Genomic DNA, 15,482 nt, shown 5'->3' with positions numbered 1-15,482 from the left:
CTTAAGAAAACTGTGGGACAACTGGAAACGTAATAACATTCACATCATAGGAGTCCCCGAAGAAGAAGAAAATGAGCAAGGGTTAGATAATATATTTGAAGAAATAGTGACAGAAAACTTCCCTAATTTGGTGAAGGAAGAAGGTATTCAAGTTCAAGAAGCACAGAGAGCCCCAAGTAAGAAGAACTCAAGCCCACACCAAGACACATAGTAATCAAAGTGCCAAAAATTCAAGACGAAGAGAGAATCCTAAAAGCAGCAAGAGAGAAGCAACAGGTTACCTAAAAAGGAAACCCCATTAGGCTGTCAGCTGACTTCTCAACAGAAACACTACAGGCCAGAAGGGAATGGCATGAGGTAATCACGGACATGAAAAACAAGGATCGGAATCCAAGACTACTCTACCCAGCAAGGCTATCATTCAAAATACAAGGTCAAATAAAGAGCTTCCCAGACAAAAAAAAAAAAAAAAAAAGGCTAAAGGAATACATTAGCACCAAACCAGCACTGCAAGAAATGTTAAAAGGACTGCTGTAATTAGCAGGAGAAATAGGAAGAAAAATATAACTACACTAAACAAAAATGGCAATAAATAAGTACATATCAATAATCACCTTAAATGTAAATGGATTGAATGCTCCCATAAAAAGACACAGAGTAGCTGATTGGATAAGAAAGCATGACTCATCTATATGTTGTTTACAAGAGACCCACCTCTCAACAAAAGACTCACATAGGTTGAAAGTGAAGGAATGGAAGAAAATCTTCCAAGCAAATGGAAAGGAAAAAAAAGCTAGGGTAGCAATACTCATATCTGATTAAATAGATTTCAAAATGAAGACCATACCTAGAGACAAAGAAGGCCACTACATAATATTGAAAGAATCTATCCAACAGAAAGATATAACCTTGATAAACATATATGCACCCACTAGAGGAGCACAAAAATATATTAAAAATCTTCTGGAGGCCTTCAAAGGAGAAATTGATAGCAATACAATCATAGCAAGGGACTTCAACACCCTGCGGACATCACTTGATAGATCCTTTAGACAAAAAAATTAGCAAGAAAACAGAGACTCTAAATGAAGCACTAGACCAAATGGATTCAATAGATATCTACAGAGAATTACACCCCAAAACTACAGAATTCACATTCTTCTCAAGTGCGCATGGGACATTCTCAAAGACAGACCACATGTTAGGGCAGAAACTAAGTCTCTACAAGTTCAAGAAGATTGAAATCATATCAAGCACCTTCTCAGATCACAATGACATGAAACTAGAAATCAATTGCAAGAACATACAAAGACATTTGAACACTTGGAAGCTAAATAGCATGTTATTAACCAATGAATGGGTTACCGAGGAGATCAAGGAAGAAATTAAAAACATCCTGGAAACCAATGAAAATTAAGACCCAACAACACAAAATCTATGGGATGCAGCGAAAGCAGTTCTGAGAGGGAAGTTAATAGCACTACAGGCCTACCTCAAAAAAGAAGAAAAATCTCTAATAGACTATCTAACCTCACAACTTAAAGAACTAGAGAGCAGCCCTGGCCGGTTTGGCTCAGCGGTTGGAGCGTCGGCCTGCAGTACAGAGAGACCTGGGTTCAGTTCCCGCTAAGGGCACGTACATTGGTTGCAGTTTGTCCCTGGCCCTAGTCAGTCATGCGGGTGGCAGCCACTTGATGTGTCCCTTCACATCAGTGTTTCTCTCTCTCTCTCCCTCCCGCTCTATCTGAACAAAAAATGGAAAAATGTCCTTGGGAGAGGATAAAAAAAAAAAAGAACTAGAGAGCAAACAAAAAGAAAACCCCAGAGCAAGTAGAAGGAAGGAAATAGTAAGGATCAGAGCAGAAATAAACGACATAGAGTCCAAAAAAACAATTCAAATGAAACAAAGAGCTGGTTTTTCGAAAAGATAAACAAGATTGATGGACTCCTAGCTAGACTCAGCAAGAAACAAAGAAGAGAACCCAAATACACGAAATCAGAAATGAAAGAGGAGAAGTAACAACTGACACCACAGAAATACAAAAAATCATTAACTACTATTATGAACAATTATATGGCAACAAATTCGACAATCTAAGCGAAATGGACAAATTTCTAGAAACACATAGTCTCCCAAAACTGGACCAGGAAGAGATAGAAAACTTGAACAGATCAATAACAACAGAAGAAATTGAAGAATTAATCAAGACTCTCCCAGCAAACAAAATCCCAGGCCCAGATGGCTTCACGGGGGAGTTTTACTGAACATTCAAAGAAGAACTAACACCCATTCTCCTTAAACTATTTCAAAAATTTCAAGAAGAAGGAAGACGTCCAAACTCGTTTTATGAAATCAGCATAATTCTAAACCCAAAACCAGAAAAAGACACTACAAAGAATGAAAACTACAGGCCAATATCCCTGATGAACATAGATGCTAAAGTCCTTAACAAAATCGGATCGAGCAATACACCAAAAAAATTATCCACCATGACCAAGTGGGATTCATCCCAGGGATGAAAGGCTGGTACAATGTTTGCAAATCAATAAACGAGATAAACCACATAAATAAAATGAAGAATAAAAACCACATGATCATATCAATAGATGCTGAAAAGCCTTCAACAAAATTTAGCATCCATTTCTGATAAAAACGCTCAGCAATCTGAGAATAGAGGGATCATATGTCCACATAATAAAGGCCATATATGAAAGATCTACAGCCAACATCATACTCAGTGGGCAAAAACTAAAAGCATTTTCCTTAAGAACATGAACAAGACAAAGATGCCCACTTTCACCACTCTTATTTAACATAGTACTGGAAGTCTTAGCCACAGCAATCAGACAGAAAGAAAAAATAAAAGGGATCCAAATTGGAAAGGAGGAAGTGAAACTGTCATTTTTTGCAGATGACATGATGCTATACGTAGAAAACCGCAAAGACTCCATCAAAAATTTACTAGACTCAATAAATGAATTTGGAAAAGTAGCAGGATACAAAATTAACATCAAGAAATCGATGACATTCTTATACACCAATGATGAACTCACAGAAAGAGAAACTAAGAGAACAATCCCATTTACCATTGCGGTAAAAAAATGAAGATACCTAGGAGTAAACTTAACCAAAGAAATAAAGGACCTATTCGCAGAAAACTACAGGTCATTGAAAAAAGAAATAGAGGAAGATATAAAAAAGTGGAAGCACATACCCTGTTAATGGATTGGAAGAATTAACATCATTAAAATATCCATACTACCCAAAGCAATCTATAGATTCATCACAGTCCTCATCAAAATACCAACTGCATACTTCACAGAATTAGAACAAGTACTTCAAAAGTTCGTATGGAACCAAAAAAGACCTCAAATAGCCACAGCAATCTTGAAAAAGAAGAACAAAGTTGGAGGGATCACATGACCAGGTTTTAGGTTATAGTACTAATCAAAACAGCCTGGTACTGGCACAAGAACAGGCCTATAGACCAGTGGAACAGAATAGAGAACCCAGAAATGGACATAAGGCAATATGCTCAATTAATATTTGACAAAGGTGGCAAGAGCATACAGTGGAGTAAGGACAGCCTCTTTAATAAATGGTATTGGGAAAATTGGACAGCTACATGCAGAAAAATGAAAGTAGACCATCAACTTATCCCCTACATAAGAATAAACTCAAAATGGATAAAAAACTTAAATGTGACTCATGAATCCATAAAAATCCTAGAAGAAACTGTAGGCAACAAAATTTCGGACATCATACGGAGCAGAATTTTCACTGATACATCACCTAAGGCAACAGAAATAAAGGAGAAAATGAACACATGGGACTACATCAAACTCAAAAGCTTCTGCACAGCGAAAGATACAATCATCAAAACGGAAAGGCTACCCACTGTATGGGAGAGCATAATTGCCAATGATATATCAGATAAGGGGTTAATTTCCAATATATAGAGAGTACTCATACAACTCAACAGAAGGATGACAAATAACCCAATTAAAAAATGGGAAGAGGAACTAAATAGACACCTCTCCAAACAGGACATACAAATGACCAAGAGACACATGAAGAAATGCTCAACATCCCTAATCATCAGAGAGATGCAAATTAAAACAACAATGAGGTATCACCTCACACCTGTCAGAATGGCCGCCATCAACAAATCATCAAACAACAAGTGTTGTCGAGGGTGTGGAGAAAAGGGGACTCTAATACACTGCTGGTGGGAATGCAGACTAGTGCAGCCACTATGGAAAACAATATGGTCTTACCTCAAAAAATTAAAAATTGAACTTCCATTTGACCTAGTGATCCCATTTCTAGGAATATACCCTAAGAAGCCTGAAACACCAATCAGAAAGAATATATGTACCCCCATGTTTGTAGCAGCACTATTTACAATAGCTAAGATCTGGAAACAGCCCAAGTGTCCATCAGTAGATGAATGGATAAAAAAGCTGTGGTACATATACACAATGGAGTACTATGCAGCTGTAAGAAAGAAAGATCTCTTATCCTTTGAGATGACATGGAGGGACCTGGAAAATATCATTCTAAGCCAAACAAGCGAAACAGAGAAAGACAAGTATCATATGATCTCACTTATTTGTGGAATATAATGAACATAACAGTCTGAGGAATGGGGTAGTCCCAGAGACGTGGGAGTGGGATACAGACTGACAATCCCCAGAAGAGGGGTTGGTGGGGGAGAGATAAACCACAGAACTTATATACATCTATGCGTGAACAATGGACATGGACATGGACAACAAAGCTTGGGACAGGGCAGAGAGGGAGGGGGCGGGGGGAAGCATTGGGGGGAAAAGGAGAAACATCTGTAACAAAAATTGATTAATAAAAAAAAAGCAGTGTTACATTTACACAATGGAATACTATGCAGCTCTTGGAAGAAAAGATCTCTTACTCTTTGAGAGGACATGGAGGCCACTGCATCTTGATGACCTCCCAGTGGAGGAATTTCAGCCCTCCTTAGGAATAGGAAGCTCTAGTTCTTTCTAGTTCATTATCATTTTTATTGTAGGAAGGATGGCATCCTTCCGCTCCCCATACTTCGACATGTGGGTACCAACCTTAGGACATGTGTCCTCATTTGGGACCTTGGGCTAACCTCAGGCTTCAGACTCTAACAATGAAGATGTCAGTCCCCCTAGGAAGAATTTATGTGCTTCAAGTTATTTTTCCCCTTTTATTTAAACCTTCAGAACGAAATATAGGGGCATTTTTTAAAAATTACCTTTTGGGTCTTTTTTTATGTTTCTTGGGGACTTTCAGAGAAATTAATCTCTTTAGAAATTGAGGCTGCATTCATCCCTTTTGACTTTCTCCACCTTGTCCTGGGGGATTATAAAACATCCCACAATCTTATTTCATACTCATTCTCATTCTCATTATAGCTTATTATATTCAGAGAGTTGGCATGGGCTTTTGAGGATTTCTGTTCTCCAGTTCCCCATGAAGGTCATGACCCTTGTTGCAATAGCAGCTGGCTCTAATTCTAGATTTGCTCTGTGCAGGAACTCCTAGAATCTTCAAAGGACTCCTATGAGTGGTCAGCATGGATTTATTCCACAACATTCAGGAATAGAAAGACATGTTTCTCTAGATAGATCAATTTTAATTGGGCTTTGGGCCTGCCACCCAGGTAGTAATAAATTTAATCTTGAGTGGTATTTGGTAAACAGGAAGAGGACCACTAGTTCTCCTTTTATAACAGTCATCACGCAGCGCCCGATGACCAGGGTCACATGGTCCATTTGAAGGTGGATGGCTCTAGCCTTTCCATGCCAAGTGTGGACATGGGAGTATTTCTCCCAGCTGTGAAGGCCATGGCTTTTCATTTTTAATCTCCTCAGCATCTAATTATCATCTGTTAGGGGTGCTGCATAGGAGCAGGGTCTCTAGCACCTGAAGATGAGGAAGCATTACTGGCTCAATGCTACTATACCTGAGACACCAATCTTCCCTACTGATTATAGTCCATAGGCTGGACAATACTTGATGCCTAAAGGTCATGGATGTTAGTGGCTACCAGATCATTTGGAAAATAGGTTAAATCCATGATTTAACTGAGAGAAGGCTGGTGTGTTATTTAGCTCTCTGATGAGAGGGGTCCTCATCTGTAGCACAGAATCACATCTGGGACAGAAGACCATGCATATCAACAGGAAAAATGGCCTAACAATAGACTGGGCTCTATAGAAGCCCTTGATGGAGTCAACCCAGCTCATGGTGTTGTTGCATGTTGCCCTCTCAGTCTCTCAGCCATGGCTCCAGTTCTCCATCAGAGAGCAAAGAGGAAGACATCTGGTACCGGCCTCTACTCACCCCCTCTGTATAATGCAGCTGTTACTGATTTAAGAGTCCCAACAGCATGGGAAAAGAACTTTACTTGGGAATTTATGTTCTGTTTTCTGTCTCAAGGGTTGAGTTAATCATACTTCTCAGTTCATGGAGCATAATCACCCACCCTTGGTCCATATGAGGCATTTATCCCCATACCCTACTCTTATTAAACACCTAAATAAATGTAATGTTTATGATTCTCATTATTTGTTTAACCAATCCTTCAATCTCTTACATAAAATTTACCCACTCTTTTGTATTATTGCTAGCACTTTGATGAATGTCTTTGTAGCTGTGTTTTTATTTACACCCATGATTATGTCTTTAGTATTTATTTCCAAAGATGGATGTTATAACTTCCACTCATAGGAATTAATGGTTTCTTTTCTTTCTGTGGACTGAGCTCTCTTTAATCTGTGCTCCTCTGCCCAGCAATAGAGAAGGACTGCTGCTCTCATTATCCTGGACACTGCTTCCCAAACAGCAATAAAAAGACAGCACAGAATGCTTTTTCCTTGGAACCAGAACACACTGAACCCATTTCTTCGACATCTTTATGCTATGTAGCCAACGAGACTGAAACACTAAAGTTGTTAAAAAGAGCTATTTGACATTGCTGAGTATGTGGTTTGCATGAAGTCATTTAGAAAGTAGTTGGGGCTGGGACAGGAATTCAGTGACCCTAGCCTTTGACTGAGGGAGCTAAATTTCTTTCTCATCATTGGTAATACCAGTAAAATGCTGAGAAAATGGTCATATGTCCTGGAAAGAGATGAAATTCAGGTGAAGTAACGGATACCAGGAGTAACATGATCACATCTTCAATGTGGTCACTGGGTAGAAGATGGGGCGTCTCCTTTTCTGACTTTTACAAGGGATATGAAGAGCTAGAATGAGAGAGAAAAAAAGTGTCTTTAGATGTAGTTTGAGCATTTTATAAGCTTGACGGCTTGGTAATTGCCTGTGGTTGACACAGGGTGAAAACTGGTATTTATTGAATATCTGCTTTGTCCCTGGAACTACACCAGGTTCTTGATTACATTTAATCCTCAACACATCTTTATGATGGGGGAGTTCCTGCTTTATAGGTAAAGGCATTAAGGCACAGAGGAATTAAGTAACTCCCAAAGTCACAGAGCTAGTAAATAGTAGAATCAGTATCCTAACCCAGTCCTCGCTGGCTCTCAATTCTGTCCTCCAGGTAATTTAACAGCTAAGACTTAAAGCTAAGCAAGTTTAAAAGAAACAAAACCATCCTTGAAGTGTGAGAGATGGAGTAGATGTTAAATGTTTAAAAAGCAACTTGGAAAACACAATTACCTAAAATAAAATATTTGTCCAACTATGCATAAGGGCTCAGGAATAAGCAAGTAGAGGACAGGAAGCCCAGGAGGACTTCTTAAAGGAAGTGACTAAAGAGCAAACAGGCTCTTGAGAAGTTAAAGTATAAGATCACTCAGATAACATGTTACAGACTCAGGGCAAGGAGAGATCACCCCAGGGTGAAGGTGAGATCATTCCCAGGAGGATGGACTGTAGGGGGAGCCCTTTACAGTTGTCTTCATGGAAGTACCAAAATGAATCTTACATTTCTTGTTTTCCTTCAGAGTCTGTGAGGATATGACCAAAGAGGAAAAGAATGAGACTGATGAGTTTCTTGAAGAGTGTATTGTTGACCCTTCACTACGAGAACATCTTTCCATTCTCTCCCGCACCTTTGAGAATCAGAGAAGAATTGTTCGGGCGGACAACGTGCTCTTCTTGAATAACATTTTCACTATTGAGCCCCTGGTGAGAACAATCTAAACATACAGTAAATATATGTGGGAGTGCAGGGCTTGTTTTGATCAGAACACTCACTCTGGGATTGATAGAGGAAGTTCTTAAAGCATAAAGACTCCACCTGGAGAGCCTCCTCATCATTATGAGACAGTGAATGAAGGTTGATGGTAAGAATCCTCATAGGTTATGTTTATGGGCTACACTTTCTATGTACTGTTAAACACTTTGTATGCATTACCTAATTTATTGCATTTGTATATATATTATTAGTTATAGCCAGTCCCCATTCTCCTGATGAAGAAATTGAGACTTAGAGAAATTTGATTACTTACTGAAGGCCAAGCAGTTAGTGTCAGTAGTTAGAAATTTATCTCTGATTAGCTTGACTCTAGTGTAGGGTTTTTCAACCTCTGTACTATTAACTTTGGGGCTGGATAGTCTTTGTCCTGGACACTGTAGGATATTTCATAGCAACCTTGATCTTTACCCACCAGATGCTGGTTGTGGCAATCAAAACTGTCTCTGCATATTGCCAAATACCCCTGGTGGACAAAATTGCATGATTGAAACCTACTTTGTCCTTAATTCACTCAATAAATGCTGCATGTTCTATACCAGGCACTCTGAGTGTGTACTGGACATTGATGTACAAAACATACATAATCCTCAATCTCACTGTCTTATCTAGTGAGAACAGAGCCAGAGTTAGAAAGGGTCTGTCTGATTCCACACACCAAACTTTTGACCACTCTGCCCCACTGTCTCAAAATGAAAGTAGTTAGCATCTCATCTTCTATATTTACTGTGAGCTAGGCACTGTGCATTACCTCACACTTAGCAAGCGAAGAGTGATCTGAGGATAAAGACAGCAACAGGAGTTGAGAAAGTCCACAGCTAGTTTGAGCTGCTAGATTGTTACCATTCAAATCAGTTGGAGAGAAGACATGGGCACAAGGGCACATTAGAATACAAGGTAACTTGTGGGAAATGCCACTGACTTGTGTAGACCTATTTTCCTATGTCTGCACTTCCAAATTTTTAGTAAAGGATGTGACATAGAAAAGGGATTCCATGGCTAAATAAGTTTCAGAAGAACTTAATTCAATATTGTTTTAAATTTACTGTAAGACATCTAGAATTCTTTAATATAATAATATGCATTGTAATCTCTGAGAGAGAGCCTTCCCCTTGGAAACTTTATTTGGGACTGTTGTTTTATGAGATCTGCTGCAGGAATCATTAATGAAGATGGCACATTAGTTTAGAGGCTGAGGTGATTATCAGACCAAGAAGCTAGAGAGGCTTTTTGAGAGCAGAGTCTTGAACTGGGTCTTGCAGGGTAGGACTTTTGGAAACCAAATTGGGGATGTGCATGGCATGGTTCATTCAAGGGTCCAGATTGTTTGAATGGATCAGGTTGTTTGAAATAAAGGGTTCACATTGGAAAATAGGTTGGAGAAGTGGGTTTGGAGCTGAATCCTCTTTCATATCAATTGAGCAAAGGGATATTCAGATATGATGAGTTAAACCAGCAAGAAGTTCCATCAAGATGAACATAGTCTTGGAAGGGCAGGACAGATATCTGTTAAATCAGGTCAAGCCCAAAGATGTTGAAAAGATTAGGAAGGCATTACAAATCTAAGCAGCAAATGGAGGCAGGGGTGAGCAAACGGTCATGATAATCCTAGAAATGCCGGTAAGGTCCAGAGGTAGACAGCCGAGGATTCTTCCCAGCAGGCACTAGATACCCAGGCTGGTGAGTTGCTACCTTGTTTCTCATATCCTTCTGGAAGTGGGTGACTCAGGCATAGCAAGCACTGGTGGTCAGAAAGAGGGGGAGACCCGCAGGCATGTCTTGTACAATTCAGAAGTAGAAAGACTAGGGTTACCTGGGATTTCTTCTCCTCGTGCTCACTTCCAAAACCCAAAGCTTCTTGATGGAGATATATGTATATTAAAATAAGGCATTTAATTATGATTGCTTTAAATTCTAGATAGGAACTGAATTGGGCGTTATCACAAGGCATCTTTTTAACATTAGGAAGAAAAACATTCTTTAAAACAGTGATACAAAATAGATCCAGAGACATAAAAAGGAGTAGGGTTCAGTCTGACAAACCTCAGAAGAGGGGGAAGAGAGGGGCAGGAGAAGGTTGGAAGAGATAAACCACAGAACTTATATGCATATATGCATAACCAATGGACATAGACAAGAATGCTGGGGGAGTAGGGGGGCGGGATGGGGAGGAGGATGTCTAGGGGGAGGAAAGGAGAAACATCTGTAACAAAAACAAATTAATAAAAATTGAGGGGAAAAAATAAATAAAATAAAACAGTGATACACAGAAATGGTGTCTTATAAATGAGACTAACTTCGTTTATATTGTGTGAAAAGAAAAATCACCAGAAGTAGGAAGGGGAGTTAAAGTATAACAGTGTTTATAGCATCTGTAATAATTTTGTCTTTTCTGTACACTATTTGGGTTTTCTTCTCATGAGAGTATTCATTAGCTGGTTCTTGACAGTTTTTGCAAAATGAAAATGAAGGCAAGAAACTTCCCTAGTGACCATGTAAAGTTATTGTGGTTAAAACAACAGAACTCAGTGTCAGTTATAGTGAATTATTTATTGATGTTAAATCTTCTTCCCCCTCTACTTAAAGATTCTGATAGTTTTATAGAAATACAGTTCTTGTGAATGTAGTATAATCCTACCTTGTAAATTACTTTTGAAGGTATTTGATGGGGAAATTCTTCCATTTTAACTTCTTTACCCAAATGCGAACTATGGGTATTTTCCACTGTTGAGATTTTTGTTTTCTGATAAATGCTCTAGTCATTTGGGATGAGGGAGTTGGGAAAGGATTTATAGAAGAGATGAGATATTAACTATATATTGGAGGAAGGATAGGATTTAATTTAGTGGAGAGGAAGAAGGAGAATATTTTTAGTTGGAGAAGTAAAGTAAAGAAAAGGGAAACTATTTCACGGTATGTTACATAACCATAAACTGACCAGTTTTTCGGGAGCAGGCAGTCATGGAGAATATAAGAAATAAGATTGGGAAGGAGAACAGAGGAAATCTGGGCTGCCTGGTCTACCTGTTGTGCTGTAGCCTACAGTGCATTTCTTCAAACACTAGATCTGAGGGCTGGTAACGTGTGCTGCTTGGCAAAGGAAGTTTTGTGGTCAAATACTGGTTCAGGAGAAGATAATTCGAGCAGTAGAGTGTAAGCAGTATTTCCCCATGGCCAGAGACCTCTTCTCCCACACAGGATGCTCACCGCAGGGTTCAGAGCAGGAGCATGATGTGTTCAAGCTGTTTTAGAAATACTATCCTGGTAGCCACAATTGAAGGAGGGTGGATAGAGAGTGGGAGGGTGGATGCAGGTCAAGCAGGGAATGTGCTAATGTTTGGAGGGTCATGGAGCCAGTTCAGGGTGATGTGTGATAGTGATGCTGACCTGGATGGTTGGCCTGGTAATGGTTGGAAAGCAAAGGAAATGGCAACGTGAGAGATGTTCAAGAGAAAGGTATTAAAATTAAGAAGTACAAATTGGTAGTTATAAAATAGTCATGGGGATATAAAGTATAATATAGGGAATATAGTCAATAATATTGTAATAACTATGTGTGGTGCCAGGTGGGCAGTAGACTTATCAGGAGTATCACTTCATAAATTATATAAATGTCTAACCACTATGTTGTACACCTGAAACTAATATAAAATAATATTGAATGTCAACTGTAATTGACAAATAAGAAAGAAAAAGAAAGGCATTGAAGTACTTTTTGATTGACTGGTCATTGAGGGTGAAACGTGGTGAGGAATCATGTGTCGCCTCAGAATCTGAACTAGAATAGCTGGGAGAATTGTGTCTTTGATAGAAGTTAGCAAGTCAGGAGTCCTGGGTTTAATTTCTGGCTTTGCCAATAGCAAATGTGACCTTAAACAAACCATTCAGTCTTTCTTGGCTTTGGTTGCCTTGTACATAAAATAAGTTGTTTTTTTGTTTTTGTTTTTGTTTTTTAAAGATAGGATACTTGGATCCAATTTGGGGACAGATTCTGAACTCCTTGAGGTCAGAAGTGCCCTGTCCTCATCTGTGCCCCAGACCTACCACAGGGCCAATTAATGGAGGGAGGAAGGAAACTAGGAAGGGGAGGGAGGGGGGGAAGGGGAGAGAACAGTTCATGATGATGAGTTTGGTTCTGAACACATTGAATTTGAGATGACAGTAGATGTTCAGAAAGTTTTGGAAATGCAATGCTAAATTTGTATGGAAGGCATGAAAAGTGGATGGAAATTCTAAGAACAGACTGAAAAAAAGGAAAATTGCAGAGGACCCAAGAGAGCCTTCAGGTGCTGACCTTTAGAGATCTTGGAAAGTGAGGAGAGGCTGTGAATTCACAGAGAAGGATGGCTAAGAGGAGAGCCAGCCCACTGAGGGCTCATCAGCCTGTCTTACATGTCTTTCTACCCCGTTATGGTTGCTTCATCACCATTTTCTACTGAAGTTCTCTTCTGAATCTTGCTCACATATCAGACCAGATATGCCAAAGCCACTATTTAGTTTCTGACAGTTGGGCTATGTATCAGCCATTAGTTTTTTATTAGAGTGTTTCATTTTAATTAACTTCTTGATATGAGTTGAGTTTACAGAGCAGAGAAGATTAAAATCATGCAGAGTCACCTACTGATCTAACAATCAATCTCCTATTCAAAAAATAAAATAAAGGTTGATCTAGGGGCTTAGAGACCACCTTGCTTTCTGATGGCCTCTTCAGCCTCTGTGTCCACTGAAAAAGGACATTGTCTTCATATGAGGTAAACTTAAAAAGGGGGGAGGGGCTGTTACCTTAGTGTCTGAAAAAAAAAAAAGAAATGATATGCTTATTTTTTCAGACCTATATCCATATGTCTTGGTTTTTCAAATAAGCCAGCTAAAACCCAGGCTAGTCTAGTCCTTACTGTGTTCTCTGCATATTGTATATTTTATGGGAACATTGTTTCTATTTTAGATTTTCTTTCAATTTAAAGCAAGTATTCAAGATAAAGAAATCAGTCACTGTCTCTAAAATGCCAAGAGGCGGTAATGGTTTTGAATTTAATAAAGTTTTATTATTATACTGTAATTGTATGAGAAGTAGTTTGACTCAGTGCAATAAGAATAACTGACTAAAACTCTAGAACCAAAAGTTCTTATACTGTTCCGTAACCTGTTCACCACTTGGCCCTGGTTGGTCCCATTGTCTTGGCTCACTTTCTTCTCATCATGCTCATTGCATAACGTTGCATAGGGTCTGTTGTTCAAAACTTGCGGAGTAATGATGGGGTGTCTCAGGTACTGATGTGGCTGCAGAGTGCAAAGGTGGGGAAGTTTGTGTTTGAGAGACCCCACAGCTGGTCACTAGTGGAGAAAGGAGCAGGAGTGGAGAAAGGAGCAGGCAAGGACCCAGAGTGACCACAAGGCAGACCTGGGCAGATACAGAACAGAGGTCTGGAAATAATTTTTTTAAAGCTTTACTTGGTAATTTACTGATACTCTAACAGTAACTATAATTGTTGTTCTGTCATTAAAACATTGTGAATATTACTATATTTAGATCAAGTTCCTCATGTCAATTCTTTTGATAAAGTCTCAGAGTGTTAATGTAATTAGCCCAAAATTTGCCACTTATTCCTTACCTAGCGAAGGTTCTGGGTGCTGTAGAATATGGGATCATTTCTCAAGCCACCTCTTTCCATATAGTTTTTTTCCCTTTGGAAAGAAGTGTAAAATTGAGTCTATTATGCATGTTTTGTGCCTTTTTGGAATTGACTACTTTCAGAAATATAATATTCCATTTCACTAGATGGGCTCTGGCTGTGCAGAATCTGACAGTCTCATTTTATTATATTTTCTCCTTAAGTCTCATGGGTACCTGAGTGAGAGAAGTTCAAAGACAAAAAATACAATTCTGAGAATTGAGAGGCAGAAGCATATCACAGGGCAAAAAGAGAGAATTAAGCCTTTGATTTCCATGCGCATCTAGGAGCCTGCTGAGAAATCACAGCGCAGATGTGCTGGCCCTGTCCCTGCACTCTGCTGTGCCGGCTCGGGTCGCACTTCTAAGACGCCGCCATTTTCTGAATGTTCAACACTTGTTATTCTCTCAAAAAAAGGTCTGAGAATTTAAAAATATTTGCCCAAACTGGTCCTAGCTGATTGGCTGAGGTCGGTGAGCAAGGAAAACATTTCTGCTTCTGTTAGCAAGTATCTTTTCCATCAAAGAAAAAGTCATTCAGTAGCCCTAGGAAAGCTTCAGTTTCATTTAAATAAGCCTTAAGAAGGGAAACTTGATCATTTCTTTATTATCATGTAAGTAATAGTAAACCATGCTTTGTCGTCACTTAAGCCTGCAGAAAACATACGGTTCAGCAATTCAGACTTTGAAAGCACAGCTCAAATTTAGTTTAGTTTATTTTTCTCAAGTCGACATAGCATGTGAGCTCAGCAGAACTAGATTGGGTGGAAGCCCAGATGGCTACCAAAGAGGAAAGGTCAAACTTTTTACTGCAAACTCCATCCACTTCGTGTACCATTAGCTGTGAGTCACATTGCAGACGTGTGGGAGCTGACTCCTTGGGAATGGACATCAGAAAGGAGAAAGGAGGACAGGGATCTGCTGAAAACAAAGTGTCCTTGACAGGTCACAGCTCTTCCATCTGTATGGTTTTCCCATCCTTCAGCCCCCCTTTTTAATTGCTTGGCCTCAAAACTTTGTACTTGGCCAAACCTTTTCCAGTTGTACTGGTACATTCACAATTGTATTGGAGAGATAGTGTAGGTGTACTGAGGCCTAAGGAAGTCTTAGGTTCCTCATGGCTCATTGAATAAGTTGACATCCATCCTTGTTGGAAAAGACACAAGTCTGTTCTCTCCAGAGAAAGGAATGATCATCACCCAGAACTCTCTCAGCTCTATCAACCCCACTGCAATTTTCACCATATGTGGGTTAGAGCATTTCACCCAAGATAGAACAGATCCTTTGTGAAATTTCCTCCGACAGATGACCAAATCTTAGACCCCTCTCTTAGAAACTTTTCTGGTTATTATTCTGAGAAACGAAGCTTTACTGAATTTATTTTCTTGTTTGAGGAGATATAAAGGAATAGAAAAATCTCCTTGCATGTCATGTGCCAATTAGATCTTTTATCTCAGCGATAATTAGCATAGTTTACCTTTAATATTTTAGCTTCCATTTTTTTTCTATTTCTCCTTGAGACAACAAAGGAGAGCTATGATTTCTCTCATTTGTCCAATAAGCTCTAAAGAGCAACTGTGGAT

The 15,482-nt window shown here is 39.2% G+C and overlaps 1 protein-coding gene across 1 annotated transcript in view; it reads left to right on the top strand.

Annotated features, from left to right (window-relative positions):
• Window positions 1-15,482, top strand: part of HYDIN (HYDIN axonemal central pair apparatus protein) — a 404,418-nt gene that overhangs the window by 100,481 nt on the left and 288,455 nt on the right. The window contains exon 9 of the mRNA XM_036274275.1: window positions 7,978-8,161. Within this exon, the coding sequence (XP_036130168.1) occupies window positions 7,978-8,161 (184 nt within the window). The remainder of the gene's footprint in view (window positions 1-7,977; window positions 8,162-15,482) is intronic.

Source organism: Molossus molossus, unplaced genomic scaffold, assembly GCF_014108415.1.
Source record: "Molossus molossus isolate mMolMol1 unplaced genomic scaffold, mMolMol1.p scaffold_m16_p_21, whole genome shotgun sequence".
Taxonomy (NCBI): Eukaryota; Metazoa; Chordata; class Mammalia; order Chiroptera; family Molossidae; genus Molossus; species Molossus molossus.
The sequence above is the reverse complement of the archived record's forward strand: the minus strand, read 5'-3'. Positions and strand labels throughout refer to the sequence as shown.